General features: G+C 52.7%; 1 protein-coding gene across 1 annotated transcript in view; it reads right to left on the bottom strand.

Moving 5' to 3' along the window:
- Window positions 1-22,167, bottom strand: part of LOC147118205 (uncharacterized) — a 78,950-nt gene that overhangs the window by 37,516 nt on the left and 19,267 nt on the right. Inside the window, exons 12-15 of the mRNA XM_085984299.1 lie at window positions 19,938-20,258; window positions 14,320-14,658; window positions 9,158-9,295; window positions 6,980-7,061 (exon numbers count right to left, since the gene is read on the bottom strand). Coding sequence (XP_085840425.1) covers window positions 6,980-7,061; window positions 9,158-9,295; window positions 14,320-14,658; window positions 19,938-20,258 — 880 coding nt within the window. The remainder of the gene's footprint in view (window positions 1-6,979; window positions 7,062-9,157; window positions 9,296-14,319; window positions 14,659-19,937; window positions 20,259-22,167) is intronic.

Here is a 22,167-nt window from a genome sequence, read left to right as displayed (position 1 = left end):
GGTCGGGCCTCTGCCTTGGCGCCGGTTTTTATACCGGGCTCACCTCCGCTGCTGCTGCTCTCCCCCGAACTGGTCGGGCCTCTGCCTTGGCGCCGGTTTTTATACCGGGCTCACCTCCGCTGCTGCTGCTCTCCCCCGAACTGGTCGGGCCTCTGCCTTGGCGCCGGTTTTTATACCGGGCTCACCTCCGCTGCTGCTGCTCTCCCCCGAACTGGTCGGGCCTCTGCCTTGGCGCCGGTTTTTATACCGGGCTCACCTCCGCTGCTGCTGCTCTCCCCCGAACTGGTCGGGCCTCTGCCTTGGCGCCGGTTTTTATACCGGGCTCACCTCCGCTGCTGCTGCTCTCCCCCGAACTGGTCGGGCCTCTGCCTTGGCGCCGGTTTTTATACCGGGCTCACCTCCGCTGCTGCTGCTCTCCCCCGAACTGGTCGGGCCTCTGCCTTGGCGCCGGTTTTTATACCGGGCTCACCTCCGCTGCTGCTGCTCTCCCCCACTGAACACTGTAGAAACCAGCAGAGGTACCTTACATCACCCAAACTATTCACAGCAGTGTCCCCACTGAACACTGTACACACCAGCAGAGGGCAACCAACATCACCCAAACTGTTCAGAGCAGTGGCGCAATGAGCACTGTAGACACCAGCAGAGGGCAACCAACATCACTGACTATTCACAGTAGTGTTCCCACTGAACACTGTAGACACCAGGAGAGGGTACCCCACATTGCCCAAACTATTCACAGCAGAGTCCCCACTGAACACCCTAGACACCAGCAGAGCGCACCCTACATCACGGCCAATGGGCCGAAATGGCCTCCTTCCGTGCTGTAACTTTCTATGATTCTATGATCACCGAAACTGTTCAAACCTTTGTCCCCACTGAACACTGTAGGCACCAGCAGAGGGCACCTACATCACCCTAACTTTTCACAGCAGCTTCCCGACTGAACACAGTACACACCAGCAGAGCGCAACCTACATCACCCTGCCTATTCACAGCAGCGTCCCCACTGAACAGTGTAGACACCAGCAGAGGGCAACCTACATCACCCAAACTATTCACAGCAGTGTCCCGACTGAGCACTGTAGACACCAGCAGAGGCACCATACATCACCCAAACTGTCTACAGCAATGTCCACACTGAACACTGTAGACACCAGCAGAGGGCGTCCTACACCACCCAAACCATTCACAGCAGTGTCCCCATTGAACACTGTAGTCACCAGCAGAGGTCACACTACATCACCCAAGCTAATCTCAGCAGTGTCCCCACTGAATACTGTGGACACCAGCAGAGGCACCATACATCTCCCAAACTGTTCACAGCAGTGTCCCCACTGAACACCGTAGACACCAGCAGAGGGCACACTACATCACGGCCAATGGGCCGAAATGGCCTCCTTCCGTGCTGTAACTTTCTATGATTCTATGAACACCGAAACAGTTCAAACCTTTGTCCCCACTGAACACTGTAGACACCAGCAGAGGGCACCTACATCACCCTGACTATTCACAGCAGTGTCCCCACTGAACACTGTAGACACCAGCAGAGGGCGTCCTACACCACAAAACCATTCACAGCAGTGTCCCCACTGAACACTGTAGACACCAGCAGAGGCACCTTACATCACCAAATCTGTACACACAGCAATGTCCCCACGCAACACTGTAGATACCAGCAGAGGGCACCCTACACCACCCAAACCACTCACAGCAGTGTCCCCACTGAACACTCTGTATATCAGCAGAGGGCACCCTACATCACCCAAACTATTCACAGTAGTGTTCCCACTCAACACTGTAGACACCAGCAGAGGGAAACCTACATGAATCAAACTTCAAGCAGTGCCCCACTGAACACTGTAGAAACCAGCAGAGGTACGTTACATCACCCAAACTATTCACAGCAGTGTCCCCACTGAACACTGTAGACACCAGCAGAGGCACCCTACATCAGCCAAACTGTTCACAGCAGTGTCCCCACTGAACACTGTACACACCAGCAGAGGGCAACCTACATCACCCAAACTGTTCAGAGCAGTGTCCCCACTGAACACTGTAGACACCAGCAGAATGTATGCTACATCACCCTGACGATTCGCAAAAGTGTTCCCATTGAACACTGTAGACACCAGCAGAGGGCAACCTACATCACCCTGACTATTCACAGCAGTGTCCCCACTGAATACTGTAGACACCAGCAGAGGCACCCTACATCACCCAAACTGTTCACAGCAGTGTCCCCACTGAACACTGTACACACCAGCAGAGGGCAACCTACATCACCCAAACTGTTCAGAGAAGTGTCCCCACTGAACACTGTACACACCAGCAGAGGGCAACCAACATCACTGACTATTCACAGTAGTGTTCCCACTGAACACTGTAGATACCAGCAGAGGGCACCCTACACCACCAAAACCACTCACAGCAGTGTCCCCACTGAACACTATATATCAGCAGAGGGCACCCTACGTAACGCAAACTATTCACAGTAGTGCTCCCACTCAACACTGTAGACACCAGCAGAGGGCAACCTACATGAACCAAACTGTTCAAGCAATATCCCCACTGAACACTGTAGAAACCAGCAGAGGTACCTTACATCACCCAAACTATTCACAGCAATGTCCCCACTGAACACTGTAGACACCAGCAGAGGTCACCCTACATCACCCAAGCTATTCACTGCAGTGTCCCCACTGAACACTGTAGACACCAGCAGAGGCACCATACATCACCCAAACTGTCCACAGCTGTGTCCCCACTGAACACTGTAGACACCAGCAGAGGTACCCTACGTCACCCAAACTGTTCGCAGCAGTGTCCCCACTGAACACTGTACACACCAGCAGAGGGCAACCTACACCACCCAAACTGTTCAGAGCAGTGGCGCAATGAACACTAGACACCAGCAGAGGGTATCCTACATCACACTGACTATTCACAACAGTGGCCCCATTGAACACTGTAGACACCAGCAGAGGGCAACCAACATCACTGACTATTCACAGTAGTTTTCCCACCGAACACTGTAGACACCAGGAGAGGGCACCCCACATTGCCCAAACTATTCACAGCAGAGTCCCCACTGAACATCCTAGACACCAGCAGAGCGCACCCTACATCATGGCCAATGGGCCGAAATGGCCTCCTTCCGTGCTGTAACTTTCTATGATTCTATGATCACCGAAACTGTTCAAACCTTTGTCCCCACTGAACACTGTAGACACCAGCAGAGGGCACCTACATCACCCTAACTTTTCACAGCAGCTTCCCCACTGAACACAGTACACACCAGCAGAGCGCAACCTACATCACCCTGACTATTCACAGCAGCGTCCCCTCTGAACAGTGTAGAAACCAGCAGAGGGCAACCTACATCACCCAAACTGTTCAAAGCAGTGTCCCGACTGAGCACTGTAGACACCAGCAGAGGCACCATACATCACCCAAACTGTCCACAGCAATGTCCCCACTGAACACTGTAGACACCAAAAGAGGGCGTCCTACACCACCCAAACCATTCACAGCAGTGTCCCCATTGAACACTGTAGACACCAGCAGAGGTACCCTACATCACCCAAACTGTTCAAAGCAGTTTTCCCACTGAACACTGTGGACACCAGCAGAGGCACCATACATCTTTCAAACTGTTCACAGCAGTGTCCCCGCTGAACACTGTACACACCAGCAGAGGGTATCCTACATCACCCTGACTATTCACAACAGTGTCCCCATTGAACACTGTAGACACCAGCAGAGGTACCCTACATCACCCAAACTGTTCAAAGCAGTGTTCCCACTGAACACTGTAGACACCAGCAGAGGGCACCCCACATGACCCAAACTATCCACAGCAGAGTCTCCACTGAACACCGTAGACACCAACAGAGGGCACACTACATCACGGCCAATGGGCCGAAACGGCCTCCTTCCGTGCTGTAACTTTCTATGATTCTATGAACACCGAAACTGTTCAAACCTTTGTCCCCACTGAACACTGTAGACACCAGCAGAGGGCACCTACACCACCAAACTTTTCACAGCAGCTTCCCTACTGAACACTGTAGACACCAGCAGAGCGCAACCTACATCACCCTGATTTTTAACAGCAGTGTCCCCACTGAACACTGTAGACACCAGCAGAGGGCGTCCTACACCACAAAACCATTCACAGCAGTGTCCCCACTGAACACTGTAGACACCAGCAGAGGCACCTTACATCACCAAATCTGTACACACAGCAATGTCCCCACGCAACACTGTAGATACCAGCAGAGGGCACCCTACACCACCCAAGCCACTCACAGCAGTGTCCCCACTGAACACTCTGTATATCAGCAGATGGCACCCTACATCACCCAAACTATTCACAGTAGTGTTCCCACTCAACACTGTAGACACCAGCAGAGGGAAACCTACATGAACCAAACTGTTCAAGCAGTGTCCCCACTGAACACTGTAGAAACCAGCAGAGGTACGTTACATCACCCAAACTATTCACAGCAGTGTCCCCACTGAACACTGTAGACACCAGCAGAGGGCAACCTACATCACCCAAACTGTTCAGAGCAGTGTCCCCACTGAACACTGTAGACACCAGCAGAATGTATGCTACATCACCCTGACTATTCTCAAAAGTGTTCCCATTGAACACTGTAGACACCAGCAGAGGGCAACCTACATCACCCTGACTATTCACAGCAGTGTCCCCACTGAATACTGTAGACACCAGCAGAGGCACCCTACATCACCCAAACTGTTCACAGCAGTGTCCCCACTGAACACTGTACACACCAGCAGAGGGCAACCTACATCACCCAAACTGTTCAGAGAAGTGTCCCCACTGAACATTGTACACACCACCAAAGGGCAACCTACATCACCCAAACTGTTCAGAGCAGTGGCGCAATGAACACTGTAGACACCAGCAGAGGGCAACCTACATGAAACAAACTGTTCAAGCAGTGTCCCCACTGAACACTGTAGACACCAGCAGAGGCACCATACATCACCCAAACTGTCCACAGCTGTGTCCCCACTGAACACTGTAGACACCAGCAGAGGCACCCTACATCACCCAAACTGTTCACAGCAGTGTCCCCACTGAACACTGTACACACCAGCAGAGGGCAACCTACATCACCCAATCACCCAAACTGTTCAGAGCAGTGGCGCAATGAACACTGTAGACACCAGCAGAGGGTATCCTACATCACACTGACTATTCACAACAGTGGCCCCATTGAACACTGTAGACACCAGCAGAGGGCAACCAACATCACTGACTATTCACAGTAGTTTTCCCACTGAACACTGTAGACACCAGGAGAGGGCACCCCACATGACCCAAACTATCCACAGCAGAGTCCCCACTGAACACCGTAGACACCAGCAGAGCGCACCCTACATCATGGCCAATGGGCCGAAATGGCCTCCTTCCGTGCTGTAACTTTCTATGATTCTATGAACACCGAAACTGTTCAAACCTTTGTCCCCACTGAACACTGTAGACACCAGCAGAGGGCACCTACATCACCCTAACTTTTCACAGCAGTGTCCCCACTGAACACTGTAGACACCAGCAGAGGGCACCTACATCACCCTAACCTTTCACAGCAGCTTCCCTACTGAAAATAGTAGACACCAGCAGAGCGCAACCTACATCACCCTGACTATTCACAGCAGCTTCCCCACTGAGCACTGTAGACACCAGCAGAGGGTGTCCTACACCACCCAAACCATTCACAGCAGTGTCCCCATTGAACACTGTAGACACCAGCAGAGACATCCTACAGCACCCAAACTGTTCACAGCAGTTTCTCCACTGAACACTGTAGATACCAACAGAGGGCAAACTGCACCACCCAAACCACTCACAGCAGTGTCCCCACTGAACACTGTAGATATCAGCAGAGGGCACCCTACATCACCCAAACTATTCACAGTAGTGTTCCCACTCAACACTGCAGACACCAGCAGAGGGCAACTTCCATGAACCAAACTGTTCAAAGCAGTGTCACCACTGAATACTGTAGACACCAGCAGAGGCAACCTACATCACCCAAACTGTTCAAAGCAGTGTCCCCACTGAACACTGTGGACACCAGCAGAGGCACCCTACATCACCCAAGCTATTCACAGCAGTGTCCCCACTGAACACGGTAGACACCAGCAGAGGGCAACCTATATCACCCAAACTGTTCAGAGCAGTGTCCCTACTGAACACTGTAGACACCAGCAGAGTGTATCCTACATCACCATGACTATTCACAACAGTGTCCCCATTGAACACTGTAGACACCAGCAGAGGGCAACCTACATCACCCAAATTATTCAAAGCAGTGTATTCACTGGACACTGTAGACACCAGCAGAGAGCACACCACGACACCCAAACTGTTCACAGCAGTGTCCCCACTGAAAACTGCTACAAACCAGCAGAGGGCACCCTACATCACCCAAAATGTTCAAAGCAGTGTCCCCACTGAACACTGTAGACACCAGCAGAGGGCATCCTACATCACCTTGACTATTCACAGTAGTGTCCCCATTGAACACTGTAGACACCAGCAGAGGGCACCCTACATCACCGAAACTATTCACAGCAGTGTCCCCACTGAACACTGTAGACACCAGCAGAAGGCACCATACATCACCCAAACTGTTCACAGCAGTGTCCCCACTGAACACTGTAGAAACCAGCAGAGCCACCCTACATCACCCAAACAATTCACAGCAGTGTCCCCACTGAACACTGTAGTCACCAGCAGAGGGCACCCTACATCATCCAATTCAATCTTTGCACAAAATCTGTGAGGTATGAGTCTCGCCCCCTTCTGTTCTGCTGGTTGGACAGACTCGGCCCCTCCCTTTCTGCTGGTCAGTGAGAGGCGGACCCTCCCTTTCTGCTGATCAGTGTGACTCCGCCCCTCCCTTTCTGCTGGTGTGAGCTGGACATTGAAATCTGAGCCTACCTCTTCCGATCCAGGGATGGGATGGTATCCATTTGAAGTCCACCCTCTGGCCAGAGACTGTTTCTTTGCATCCGGTAACTGCCTGCAGGTGAGGGAAGAGAAGAGGTAAAAAATATAGCGTCAGTATATTAGGAACCTCATACTGAGATCAGTCCAAATGGCCTTGATCTACCTGTCTGTGTACCTGGGGTCTGATCCACCTGTCTGTGTACCTGGGGTCTGATCAACCTGTCTGTGTACCTGGTGTCTGATCTACCTGTCTGTGTACCTGGGGTCTGATCTACCTGTCTGTGTACCTGGGGTCTGATCTACCTGTCTGTGTACCTGGGGTCTGATCTACCTGTCTGTGTACCTGGGGTCTGATCTACCTGTCTGTGTACCTGGGGTCTGATCCACCTGTCTGTGTACCTGGGGTCTGATCTACCTGTCTGTGTACCTGGGGTCTGATCTACCTGTCTGTGTACCTGGGGTCTGATCTACCTGTCTGTGTACCTGAGGTCTGATCTACCTGTCTGTGTTCCTGGGGTCTGATCTACCTGTCTGTGTACCTGGGGTCTGATCTACCTGTCTGTGTACCTGGGGTCTGATCTACCTGTCTGTGTACCTGGGGTCTGATCTACCTGTCTGTGTACCTGGGCTCTGATCCACCTGTCTGTGTACCTGGGGTCTGATCAACCTGTCTGTGTACCTGGGGTCTGATCTACCTGTCTGTGTACCTGGGGTCTGATCCACCTGTCTGTGTACCTGGGGTCTGATCCACCTGTCTGTGTACCTGGGGTCTGATCCACCTGTCTGTGTACCTGGGGTCTGATCTACCTGTCTGTGTACCTGGGGTCTGATCTACCTGTCTGTGTACCTGGGGTCTGATCTACCTGTCTGTGTACCTGGGGTCTGATCCACCTGTCTCTGTACCTGGGGTCTGATCTACCTGTCTGTGTACCTGGGGTCTGATCTACCTGTCTCTGTACCTGGGGTCTGATCTACCTGTCTGTGTACCTGGGGTCTGATCTACCTGTCTGTGTACCTGGGGTCTGATCTACCTTTCTGTGTACCTGGGGTCTGATCTACCTTTCTGTGTACCTGGGGTCTGATCTACCTGTCTGTGTACCTGGGGTCTGATCTACCTGTCTGTGTACCTGAGGTCTGATCTACCTGTCTGTGTTCCTGGGGTCTGATCTACCTGTCTGTGTACCTGGAGTCTGATCTACCTGTCTGTGTACCTGGGGTCTGATCTACATGTCTGTGTACCTGGGGTCTGATCTACCTGTCTGTGTACCTGGGGTCTGATCCACCTGTCTCTGTACCTGGGGTCTGATCCACCTGTCTCTGTACCTGGGGTCTGATCCACCTGTCTGTGTACCTGGGGTCTGATCTACCTGTCTGTGTACCTGGGGTCTGATCTACCTGTCTGTGTACCTGGGGTCTGATCTACCTGTCTGTGTACCTGGGCTCTGATCTACCTGTCTGTGTACCTGGGGTCTGATCTACCTGTCTGTGTACCTGGGGTCTGATCCACCTGTCTGTGTACCTGGGGTCTGATCTACCTGTCTGTGTTCCTGGGGTCTGATCTACCTGTCTGTGTACCTGAGGTCTGATCTACCTGTCTGTGTTCCTGGGGTCTGATCTACCTGTCTGTGTACCTGGGGTCTGATCCACCTGTCTGTGTACCTGGGGTCTGATCTACCTGTCTGTGTACCTGGGGTCTGATCCACCTGTCTGTGTACCTGGGGTCTGATCTACCTGTCTGTGTACCTGGGGTCTGATCTACCTGTCTGTGTACCTGGGGTCTGATCTACCTGTCTGTGTACCTGGGGTCTGATCTACCTGTCTGTGTACCTGGGGTCTGATCTACCTGTCTCTGTACCTGGGGTCTGATCTACCTGTCTGTGTACCTGGGGTCTGATCTACCTGTCTGTGTACCTGGGGTCTGATCTACCTGTCTGTGTACCTGGGGTCTGATCCACCTGTCTGTGTACCTGGGGTATGATCTACCTGTCTGTGTACCTGGGGTCTGATCTACCTGTCTGTGTACCTGGGGTCTGATCTACCTGTCTGTCTGTGTGTTCTTTGTGAGGTAGGACCGCTCGCTGTAATTACCGGACTGTAATCGGTCGCTAATTGCGCAGTGATTTACTCCGGTTCATTCCCGTTAAACCCCCTCACACACTCCGAACCTACCCTTTCTCTTTTGCCTGCACGTCCTGATGCCGTGGGAAACGCTCAGGATGATGACTGTGTGGACGATCAGCCCACAGACTGCGATGAGAATCCACAGCCAGGCCCAGTCCCCGAGCTCTCCGCTCAATACCGAGTGCCCTGTGGGGAGCAGAGGTTGAGAGTTGAGCGTGCTCCTTGATATGAATCAGTCATTCAGGAAAGAAAGACTTATGAAATAATACTGAGTGGCCTGCAGGTGGCGCTGTCCAGGGAGAGTATAAATACTCGGGCACGGGCCCAGCTTGCGCAGGACATTCTTAACAGGAACTAGTGAAAGACACAACTAGACCTCCATGTTGTAAAACAGTTGATTAGAGCTTTGTTTAACACTTAGACCAAGGGCCTAGTAGTTTTCTTACCTCACCCCTCATCTTGGAAACCCCCTTAACATCCAGCAATCTGCTCAGGGTTATCTGGAGCGCCAAGTGAGGAGTTATTTAACCGTGGGAGGGCGGGGATGGTTGGAGCCCCCCATCTTTTCAGAGGAGTGTGTGGGAGGAACATTCACCTCGTCTGCCCGTGGCCAACACACGGGGAGAGACGTGGCTCGGGGGCCTGGGTCGGTGCGGAAAGACACTGAAAATAGTGCGGCAGAAATCTTCAGGAGCCAGTAACAAGCTCGACTGTCCCAGGGATTGTGTCCTTACACAACAGAGAGGGTTGATGAGGGAAGTGCGGTAGATGTCGTATATATGGACTTTCAAAAAGGCGTTTGATAAAGTGCCACATGTTAGCAAAATTTAAGTCCGGGGGATTAAAGGGACAATGACAGCAATGATTTGGCTAAGAGACAGAAAACAGAGAGTTGTGGTGAACGGATGTTTTTCAGACTAGAGGGAAGTGTACAGTGGAGTCCCCCAGGGGTCTGTATTGGGACCACTGCTGTTTTTGATATATACTAATGACCTGGACTTGGGTATACAGGGCATTATTTCAAAGTTTGTAGATGACACCAAACTCAGAAATGTAGTAAACAGTGAGGAGGATAGTAACAGACTTTAAGTGGCCAGAGACAGGCTGGTGGAATGGGCAGACAAGTGGCAGATGCAGTTTAACTCAGAGAAGGGTGAAGTGATACATTTTGGTAGGAAGAATGAGGAGAGGCAATATAAGCTAAAGGGTACAATTTTAAAGTGGGTGCAGGAACAGAGAGGGGGGGGTGTACGCACACAAGTCTTTGAAGGTGGCAGGGCAGGTTGAGAAAGCGGTTAAAAAAGCATACGGGATCCTTGGGGGGAGAAATTCGGTATCGCTCCGTTTGAGGCGCAATTATCGGCCGGGCGCAAAGTTTAGCGCCGGGTGATAATTATCGCCTCCGGCTGCAAACTTGGCTTCTATCACCCCTGGAGGTGATTGGAGCGCTAAATCAGGTGCTACACACCTGTCTTAAGGCGCTAAGGCCGAGGAGCGAGGCGCTACCTCAGAGCGCTGGCGAAGCTCAGGTGATGTCAGTCAGCAATGGAACACAGACACACTGGCACCGGCCAGTTCTTAAAGGGGGGGGTCGATCTTGCTCTCCATCCGCACCCTGCTCATTGCAGCCTTGAATCTCGGCCTGGAGAGACCTGTACATCGAATCTGCTGGAAAGAACAATGGAGAGGCCCAGGGAAAGAGCTCAGAGTGCAGCCCCCACAGTCTCTTCTAAATCGATGCAAGGAAGGTCAAATCAAAATGAACCTGCAAAGTGCTGCTCAGTACCCAAAACTCCTTCACACAGCGTTGAATCTCTCCAGAAGTCTCTCTCTCTCTCTCTCAGAATGCGTGGTGCAAAAATGTCGCCGACAAAAAAAGGCAGGAAGTGGCCGCCTTTAAATAATGCTCCCCCAGTCCCTTCCCGACTGCAAAACGCTCCCCTCAACCTGTCGTTGCTAGCGGCAGGCGGTAAGGCAGGGGGCGCCACTCAATATCCGGTCTGGGGCGCTACCGGGGCGTTGCACGCTCGACTGACGTCACGATCTGCCGGGTGCAGGAGTTCGTGGCGGTAGTGGTTAGCACCGCCGCAAAATGTCTGGTCAATTTCGCGAGCGGCGCAAACATCGCCGTGCCCGGGCGCTAGTTGCTTTGCGCCCCATTAGCGCCCACTTAGGTGCAAAGCAACCGAATTTTTCCCCCCTTGACTTTACAAGTAGAGGCATCGGGCTCGAATTTCATCGGGCCGTTGAGGCGGGATTGGAGGCGTGCGGGGGGTTAAAAATCGCGAAATCGGGGGGCACGAACCCATCCCGCCCCCAACCCGCCTCCATGCCAGTTTCACAGGAGGTGGGTACCCGACCTGTGCTGGGAGCCGCCTCCCCGAGGCGGGAAGTGGATTAGTGCCAATTAACTGCCTGTTAACGGGCAGTTTTTAGCTGAATCCCTATTTTTATCCCTGAAGTTTGGGCTTCCCGACGGCTCCAAACCTCGGCAAGTTAGCGAGGCGGGCCGTCGGGCTGAAGGGCTTGAAGGGGTCAAGATGTCCGGTGTTCAGGTGAGTGATGGGTGCATGAGTGCAGAGGTAAGTGTGTTTGGTGTGTGTAAAGTGTTTAAATAAGCTTTACTTACCTCTACTTACTAATGCAGGCTTCCTTTCTTCAGGTCTCGGGAGTCCCTCATCTCACTGGCACAGAAAGCAGAATGGCCGCGAGCTGTCAAAAGCTGCAGCCTCTGCTTTCTGTTCCGGGGAGATCTCTAAATCATCCTGAGAGGAAGGAATTAACTTAGAGTACAGATTGTCAGTGTTTGACAGCTTCAAAGAGCTGTCAAACGCTGATATTTCATCTGTCAAAACCTCTTGACAGATGAAATTTCAGTCTGTGACGTCACCTGTTGCCGGGTGGCCCCTAATTGGCCTGCTGAGCCCCGCTGGGCGGGCTCAACAAGGTCAATCAATGAAAATCACGTGGGTTGGCCACAACTCGATGGAGGCGGGTCTACAACCCCAAAAGTAGTAGCCCCGCCTCCTACCCGACTCCTCAATGAAAATCCAGCTCGGGGTGTCTAGAATTTCAACTGCCCGTAAGATCTTTATTATCTAGGCCGCCTTCGAGAGACACAACGCAAAATCGTCGAGCAGAAACTGATAGCCAAGTTCCGCACTCATGAGGATGGCCTCAACCGGGATCTTGGGTTCATGTCACACTACATGTAACCCCACCTGACGTAGGGTCACCCAGACTCGAGTCGTCATTGGCTTGTTCTCTCTACACAGATGCGGCCGGACCTGCTGTGATTTCCAGCAAAAAAAATGTTTTATTCTCTGTTTTTTGTTTTTCATACAGATCCCAGCATCTGCAACATTTGACCCCTTGTGACCCCACCTCATTGTTCTTTGATGTAATGTTTTCCTGACTGACCTGTTTGGACACCATTCACACCTTTGATCGCTGTGATTATCTCTCTGCCGAGGTGTGATAAATGGCAGTTAGAAAGATTACCTGTAAACATCTGGCATTATTCTCTGACTATATATGCTGTGTCTTTATGCATCTCTCCACTTCACCTGACGAAGGAGCAGCGCTCCGAAAGCTTGTGATTTCAAATAAAGCTGTTGGACTATAACCTGGTGTTGTGTGACTTCTTACATCTGTTCAAAATGGCTTACCCCTTATCCTTAGACTGTGACCCCTGGTTCTGGACTCCCCCGCCATCGGGAACATCCTTCCAGCATCTAGTCTGTCTAGTCCTGTTAGAATTTTATAAGTTTCGATGAGATCCCCTCTCATTCTTCTAAACTCCAGCGAGTACAAGCCCAATCAACGTAATCTCTCCTCATACGTCATTCCTGCCATCCCAGGTATCAGCCTGGTGAATCTTCACTGCACTCCTTCGATGGCAAGAACATCCTTCCTCAGATAAGGCGACCAAAACTGCACACAATACACAAGATGTGGCCTCACCAAGGCCCTGTACAACTGCAGCAAGACATCCTTGTTCCTGTACACAAACCCACTCGCTACGAAGGCCAACATATCATTTGCCTTCTTAACTGCCTGCTGCACCTGCATGCTTACCTTCAGCGACTGGTGCACAAGGACACCCAGGTCTCGTTGCACTTCCCCTTCTCCCAATCTATTGCCGTTCAGATAATAATCTGCCTTCCTGTTTTTGACACCAAAGTGGATAACCTCGTATTTATCCACGTTATATTGCATCTGCCATGCTTCTGCCCAATCACCCAACCTGTCCAATGGGGGCCAAGATCCAATCAGGTTGCAGGAATGAATTGTGCACGAGGCTGCCATGCTTATTTGAATGTATAAAAATGTAGTGCTTGCTGTAACAAGTTGGAGAAGTCTGGCTAAGAGAGAGCAGACTGCCTCCCCACCGGTGTAATAAAGACAACTTGACTATCGATCTGAAAACCTAGTGTCGAGTGCTGGTTTAAAATACTCCACAGCAGGACCTTCGCCACAAGGACTGCAGCGGTTCAAGAAGACGGCTCACCACCACCTTCTTGTGGTAAACCACTGTTATTGTTATTCACTGTTGTTGTTGTTGTTGCACACTGTTGTACCTATGCATGCCTCAACATGTCTCGGCTGGCTCCACCCACAGGCCCAGGTATAAAGGTGATTGACCTGCAGCCCCCTGCCTTCTTGGAACCCAGTCAACCATGAGAGGCATGCTCTGTTCTTTGCTAATAAAAGCCTTTAGTTACTCTCCTAACTCTCCGTCTTTTATGAGTAATTGATAGCGCATCACGTCTCAAGAGGCAATCAGGGATGGGCAATAAATGCTGGCCTTGCCAGCGACGCCCACCTCCCAGGAATGAATAAAAAATAAAAGGAACTGAAACCTACGTTGGTGGAGCAGAAGGAATGGGGGACGAGGAGAAGGATGTTGGAGGAGTGATGGGAGGGCGCAGGGGCTTTTTAGGAAGGAGGTCACTCATGAAAGGCACGGGGAGGATATGGAGGGAGGTGATCGCCAGGGAAAGAGTTTTGTAGTGAGTGGAGCTCGGAGCCTGGGGAGGGTTGGAGAGGACACGGGGCGGTGGGAGAGTGGGAAGACTTGGGCCATTGGGGTTTGGGATGAGTTGGAGATTGCCTGGGTCTGGTTGAGGAGACAACTCGGAGAGAACGACGGAGCGACTGGTGAGCGAGTCACGGCACGCGAGGACCGGGAGAAACTCCACCCTCCTCACCAGAGGCTCCTTTACCTCGCTCCTTTCTGAGCACCCGCTCTACCAGTTCTTTTGAGGACCGGTGTCCCACCACACAGGAGTAGCTCTGGCCCCTCTCCCAGGCTTCCGACGGGACGGATAGCTGGGTGACGGCGTGGAACGTCCCGTTGCTGTCTGGGGTGACCGGGAAGGTGGTCCTTCCGCTTGTGACCTCGCTGCCCTGGGCTCTCCAGGTCAAGTAAACATCTCCAGGGTAGAAGCCGGACACAAAGCAGACTAGAGTTGTCGTCCCATCGTTGAGGGAACCGTCCCGCCGTCCCACTTCCAAGGTGCGTATTTCAGGGCTCTTCACCAGCTCGGCTGAAATCACAACAGGAGTGGGTTTAGAAATCCCGGGAGGTGTAGAGAATTTCAGCACCGGGTCCTGGGGGTCCCCCCACCTGGGGCTGCACATCATCCATTGAATCACATCCCTCATCAATCCCCCATCAAAGACCACCTCCTGCTAATCTAGTAATCACTCCAGACCCCCTACCTCTCCCAATGAAGCCCATCTCTCTAGTCCTCTAACTCTACCATCGAAGCCCATCCCTCGAGTCCCTGAACACTCCCATCAAAGCCCATCCCTCTAGTCCACTAACTCTCCCATCGAAGTCCATCCCTCCAGTACCCTAACTCTCCCATCGAAGCCCATCCCTCTAGTCCACTAACTCTCCCATCGAAGTCCATCCCTCCAGTACCCTAACTCTCCCATCGAAGCCCATCCCTCGAGTCCCTGAACACTCCCATCGAAGCCCATCCCTCCAGTCCCCTAACTCTCCCATCGAAGCCCATCCCTCCAGTCCCCTAACTCTCCCATCGAAGCCCATCCCTCCAGTCCCCTAACTCTCCCATCGAAGCCCATCCCTCCAGTACCCTAACTCTCCCATCGAAGCCCATCCCTCCAGTCCCCTAACTCTCCCATCGAAGCCCATCCCTCTAGTCCCCTAACTCTCCCATCGAAGCCCATCCCTCCAGTCCCCTAACTCTCCCATCGAAGCCCATCCCTCCAGTCCCCTAACTCTCCCATCGAAGCCCAATCCCTCCAGTCCCCTAACTCTCCCATCGAAGCCCATCCCTCCAGTCCCCTAACTCTCCCATCGAAGCCCATCCCTCCAGTACCCTAACTCTCCCATCGAAGCCCATCCCTCCAGTACCCTAACTCTCCCATCGAAGCCCATCCCTCCAGTACCCTAACTCTTCCATCGAAGCCCATCACTCCAGTCCCTTAACTCTCCCATTGAAGCCCATCCCTCTAGTCCCCTAACTCTCCCATCGAAGCTCATCCCTCCAGTCCCCTAACTCTCCCATCGAAGCTCATCCCTCTAGTCCCCTAACTCTCCCATCGAAGCCCAATCCTCCAGTCCCCTAATTCTCCCATTGAAGCCCATCCCTCCAGTCCCCTAACTCTCCCATCGAAGCCCATCCCTCGAGTCCCTGAACACTCCCATCGAAGCCCATCCCTCCAGTCCCCTAACTCTCCCATCGAAGCCCATCCCTCGAGTCCCTGAACACTCCCATCGAAGCCCATCCCTCTAGTCCCCTAACTCTCCCATCGAAGCCCATCCCTCCAGTCCCCTAACTCTCCCATCGAAGCCCATCCCTCGAGTCCCTGAACACTCCCATCGAAGCCCATCCCTCCAGTCCCCTAACTCTCCCATCGAAGCCCATCCCTCCAGTCCCCTAACTATCCTATCGAAGCCCATCCCTCCAGTCCCCTAACTCTCCCATCGAAGCCCATCCCTCTAGTCCCCTAACTCTCCCATCGAAGCCCATCCCTCCAGTCCCCTAACTCTCCCATCGAAGCCCATCCCTCCAGTCCCCTAACTCTCCCATCGAAGCCCATCCCTCTAGTCCCCTAACTCTCCCATCGAAGCCCATCCCTCTAGTCCCCTAACTCTCCCATCGAAGCCCATCCCTCCAGTCCCCTAACTCTCCCATCGAAGCCCATCCCTCGAGTCCCTGAACACTCCCATCGAAGCCCATCCCTCCAGTCCCCTAACTCTCCCATCGAAGCCCATCCCTCCAGTCCCCTAACTCTCCCATCGAAGCCCATCCCTCCAGTCCCCTAACTCTCCCATCGAAGCCCATCCCTCCAGTCCCCTAACTCTCCCATCGAAGCCCAATCCTCCAGTCCCCTAACTCTCCCATCGAAGCCCATCCCTCCAGTCCCCTAACTCTCCCATCGAAGCCCAATCCTCCAGTCCCCTAACTCTCCCATCGAAGCCCAATCCTCCAGTCCCCTAACTCTCCCATCGAAGCCCAATCCTCCAGTCCCCTAACTCTCCCATCGAAGCCCAATCCTCCAGTCCCCTAACTCTCCCATCGAAGCCCATTCCTCCAGTCCCCTAACTCTCCCATCGAAGCCCAATCCTCCAGTCCCCTAACTCTCCCATCGAAGCCCATTCCTCCAGTCCCCTAACTCTCCCATCGAAGCCCATCCCTATAGTCCCCTAACTCTCCCATCGAAGCCCAATCCCCCCAGTCCCCTAACTCTCCCATCGAAGCCCAATCCTCCAGTCCCCTAACTCTCCCATTGAAGCCCATCCCTCCAGTCCCCTAACTCTCCCATCGAAGCCCATCCCTCTAGTCCCCTAACTCTCCCATCGAAGCCCATTCCTCCAGTCCCCTAACTCTCCCATCGAAGCCCATCCCTCCAGTCCCCTAACTCTCCCATCGAAGCCCAATCCTCCAGTCCCCTAACTCTCCCATCGAAGCCCATCCCTCCAGTCCCCTAACTCTCCCATCGAAGCCCATTCCTCCAGTCCCCTAACTCTCCCATCGAAGCCCATCCCTCCAGTCCCCTAACTCTCCCATCGAAGCCCATCCCTCCAGTCCCCTAACTCTCCCATCGAAGCCCATCCCTCTAGTCCCCTAACTCTCCCATCGAAGCCCATTCCTCCAGTCCCCTAACTCTCCCATCGAAGCCCATCCCTCCAGTCCCCTAACTCTCCCATCGAAGCCCATCCCTCCAGTCCCCTAACTCTCCCATCGAAGCCCATCCCTCCAGTCCCCTAAGGTCAAGGGTGGGACCAACAAGCCCAGGGAACCTTGGATGTCAAGGGATATACGAGAATGGATTAGGAAAAAAAGGGGGGCTTTCGGCATATACAAAGGACTAAAGACAGAGGAAGCCCTAGAGGAGTATAAAAAGTGCAGGGGGATACTTAAAAAAGAAATTAGGAGAGCGAGGAGGGGCCATGAAATAACACTGGCGAGCAAATTAAAGGGAAATCCTAAGGTGTTTTATAAGTATATTAAGGGTAAGAGGATAACTAGGGAAAGAGTCGGGCCCATTAGGGACCAAAGTGGCAAACTGTGTGTAGAGCCAGAGGATGTAGGTGGGGTTTTAAATGAATTTTTTGCATCTGCGTTCACTATGGAGATGGACGATGTGGACATAGAAATCGGGCAGGGGGACTGTGATATACTTGAACATATTAGCATCGAGAGGGAGGAGGTACTAGCGGTTTTAGCAGGCTTAAAAGTGGATAAATCCCCAGGCCCGGACGAGATGTATCCCAGGCTACTATGTGAGGCAAAGGAGGAGATTGCAGGGGCTCTGACACAAATTTTCAGAACCTCTCTGGCCACAGGGGATGTGCCAGAGGACTGGAGAACAGCTAACATAGTACCATTATTCAAGAAGGGTAGTAGGGATAAACCAGGGAATTACAGGCCAGTGAGCCTAACATCAGTGGTAGGGAAATTATTGGAAAAAATTCTGAGGGACAGAATTGGTCTCCACTTGGAGAGGCAGGGATTAATTAGAGATAGCCAGCATGGCCTTGTCAAGGGAAGATCATATCTGACCAATTTGATTGAATTTTTCGAGGGGGTGACTAGGTGTGTGGATGAGGGTAGTGCAGTGGATGTGGTTTACATGGATTTCAGTAAGGCTTTTGATAAAGTCCCGCATAGGAGACTGGTCAGGAAGGTAAGAGCCCATGGGATCCAGGGTGCCTTGGCACATTGGATCCAAAACTGGCTTAGTGGCAGAAGGCAGAGGGTGATGGTGGAAGGTTGTTTTTGTGACTGGAAGCCTGTGTCCAGTGGGGTACCTCAGGGATCGGTGCTGGGTCCCTTGGGGTTTGTGGTCTACATTAGTGATTTGGATGTGAATGTGAAAGGTATGATCAGTAAGTTCGCAGATGACACGAAAATTGGTGGGGTGGTAAATAGCGAGGCGGGAAGCCTCAGGCTACAGGACGATTTAGATGGGTTGGTCAGATGGGCGGAACAGCGGCAAATGGAATTTAACCCTGAAAAGTGTGAGGTGATGCATTTTGGATGGACTAACAAGGCAAGGGAATACACAATGAATGGTAAGACCCTAGGAAAGACAGAGGATCAGAGGTACCTTGGTGTGCATGTACATAGATCCCTGAAGGCAGCAGAACAGGTGGATAAGGTGGTTAAAAAGGCATATGGGATACTTGCCTTCACTAGCCGAGGCATAGAATATAAGAGCAGGGAGGTTATGATGGAGCTGTACAAAACGCTGGTTAGGCCACAGCTGGAATACTGTGTGTAGTTCTGGTCGCCACACTATAGGAGGGATGTGATTGCATTGGAGAGGGTGCAGAGGAGATTCACCAGGATGTTACCTGGGCTGGAGCGCTTCAGCTATGAAGAGAGACTGGACAGGCTGGGGTTGTTTTCCTTGGAGCAGAGAAGGCTGAGGGGGGACCTGATTGAGGTGTACAAAATTATGAGGGGCCCCTAACTCTCCCATTGAAGCGCATCCCTCTGGTCCCCTAACTCTCCCATTGAAGCGCATCCCTCTGGTCCCCTAACTCTCCCATCGAAGCCCATCCCTCTAGTCCCCTAACTCTCCCATCGAAGCCCATCCCTCCAGTCCCCTAACTCTCCCATCGAAGCTCATCCCTCCAGTCCTATAACTCTCCCATTGAAGCGCATCCCTCTAGTCCCCAAACTCTCCCATCGAAGCCCATCCCTCTAGTTCCCTAACTCTCCCATCGAAGCCCATCCCTCTAGTCCCCTAAATCTCCCATTGAAGCCCATCCCTCCAGTCCCCTAACTCTCCCATCGAAGCCCATCTCTCCAGTCCCCTAACTCTCCCATCGAAGCCCATCCCTCCAGTACCCTAACTCTCCCATCGAAGCCCATCCCTCTAGTCCCCTAACTCTCCCATCGAAGCCCATCCCTCCAGTCCCCTAACTCTCCCATCGAAGCCCATTCCTCCAGTACCCTAACTCTCCCATCGAAGCCCATCCATCTAGTCCTCTAACTCTCCCATCCACGCCCATCCCTCTAGTCCCCTAACTCTCCCATCGAAGCCCATCCCTCTAGTCCCCTAACTCTCCCATCGAAGCCCATCCCTCCAGTACCCTAACTCTCCCATCGAAGCCCATCCATCTAGTCCTCTAACTCTCCCATCCACGCCCATCCCTCTAGTCCCCTAACTCTCCCGTCAAAGCCCATCCCTCTAGACCCCTAACTCTCCCATCGAAGCCCATCCCTCTAGTCCCCCATTCCTAACTAATACCCCCTCACACATGCCACCCTCCCCTACCCCAATCCCTCCTCCCCTCCCCCTACCCTCTCCACCCTGCCCCCAGCCCCGATCGCTGACTCACCGTCTCCTGCAGTGACCGTGCTGGTTATTGGGGCTGTCAGTGCCTCGTGTGTAACCTCACAGGTGTAACTGACCCCCGACCCCCAGTCCTCCCTGGACACCGTCAACTCACTCCTGGACCTGTAGGTCCCGTCCGGGTTCGCCACGCCCGGCAGAGCCCGGGAGCCGCCGCCCACCTCCGACTCGGCAGCGATCCACCGGAAGGATATCGTATCCGGGTAGAACCCAGTGGCGATGCAGGCCAGCGTGGCACTCTGATTGGTCAGAATCTCCTGGATCGAGGGAGGAACGAGGCGGACAGACAGAGGGGAGGGGGGACGGGCTGAGGGGGAAACAAAACATGGATTAGGAGAGAGGAATCTGCAGGTATGAACTCAACGGGCTGGATTTTGATACTGGAGGCGTGTAGGAGGCGGGACTACAACTTTCAGGTTGTAGTCCCGTCTCCATTGAGTTCTAGCCAACCCACGCGATTTTCACTTGACTGACCTTGTTGGGCCAATTAGGGGCCACCTGGCAGCAGGTGACGTCACAGATTGACATTTCATCTGTCAAGAGCTTTTGACAGATGAAATATCAGTGTTTGACAGCTCTTTGAAGCTGTCGAAGACTGACAATCTGCACACCAAGTTAATTCCTTCCTCTCAGGCTGATTTAGAGATCTCCCCGGCACAGAAAGCAGAGGCTGCAACTTTTGACAGCTCGCGGCCATTCTGCGTTCTGTGCCAGTGAGATGAGGGACTCCCGAGACCTGAAGGAAGGAAGGCTGCATTATTAAGTAAATGTAAGTAAAACTTCTTTAAACACTTTACACACACCAAACACACTTACCTCTGAACTCATGCACCCATTACTCACCTGAACACCGGACATCTCGACCCCTCCAAGCCCTTCAGCCCGACGGTCCGCCTCGCTAACTTGCCGTGGTTCGGAGCCGTCGGGAAGCCCACACTTCAGCAATGAAAATAGGGATTAGGCTAAAAACTGCCTGTTAACTACCTGTTAACAGGCAGTTAATTGGCAGTAATCCCCTTCCCGCCTCGGGGAGATGGGTCCCAGCAAAGATCGGGTATCCGCCTCCTTTGAAACTGGCATGGAGGCGGGTTGGGGGCGGGATGGCGTCGTGCCCCCCCCCCCCGATTTCGAGATTTTAAACCACCCCACACGCCTCCAATCCCGCCTCCACGGCCCAATGAAAATCCTGCCCAACGTCACCTCAGGGTCACTGGAGGTCAAATCACGGGCCAGAGAGAGGGGCCGAAGTGTCCTCGCTCTCTGATGGGCCGTGGGTCAGAAAGTGACCTCTCTCCCTCGGGAACCTGCAGAATCTACAAAGTAGTTACAGCCCAGAAACAGGCCATTCGGCCCAACTGGTCCGTGCCGGTGTTTATGCTCCACTCGAGCCTCCTCCCACCCTACTTCATCCAACCCGATCAGCATATCCTTCTACCCCTTTCTCCCTCTTATACTTACCTGTTTCCACTTAAATGCATCTATGCTTCTCATCTGCATCACTCCCTGTGGTAGCAAGTTCCACATTCTCACCACTCTCTGGGTAAAGAAGTTTCTCCTGAATTCCCGATTGGGTGTATCAGCGACGATCTTATATTTACGGCCCCCAGTGCTGGTCTCAGCCGCAAGTGGAAACATCTTCTCCACGGCTACACTATCAAACCCTTTCATAATCTTAAAGACCTCTATCAAGTCACCCCTCAGTTTTCTCATTTCCAGAGAAATGTGCCCCAGGCTGTTCAATCTTTCCTGATGGTTATAACCTGGTATCATCCTTGTAAATCTTTATTACACCTTCTCCAGTGCCTCTATATCCTTTTATAATATGGAGACCAGAACTGTGCACAGTGCTCCAAGTGTGGTCTAACCCAGGTATGTGGAGACCAGAACTGTGCACAGTGCTCCACGTGTGGTCTAACCAAGGTATATGGAGACCAGAACTGGACACAGTGCTCCAAGTGTGGTCTAACCAAGGTATATGGAGACCAGAACTGTGCACAGTGCTCCAAATGTGGTCTAACCCAGGTATGTGGAGACCAGAACTGTGCACAGTGCTGCAAGTGTGGTCTAACCAAGGTATATGGAGACCAGAACTGGACACAGTGCTCCAAGTGTGGTCTAACCCAGGTGTATGGAGATCAGAACTGTGCACAGTGCTCCAAGTGTGGTCTATCCAAGGTATATGGAGACCAGAACTGTGCACAGTGCTCCAAGTGTGG

Source organism: Somniosus microcephalus, chromosome 4 (genome assembly GCF_052327205.1).
Source record: "Somniosus microcephalus isolate GS21.2 chromosome 4, FLI_Smic_1.0, whole genome shotgun sequence".
In the NCBI taxonomy this organism is placed as follows: domain Eukaryota; kingdom Metazoa; phylum Chordata; class Chondrichthyes; order Squaliformes; family Somniosidae; genus Somniosus; species Somniosus microcephalus.
Note: the sequence above shows the minus strand (reverse complement) of the source record. Positions and strands in the feature narration are given on the sequence as shown.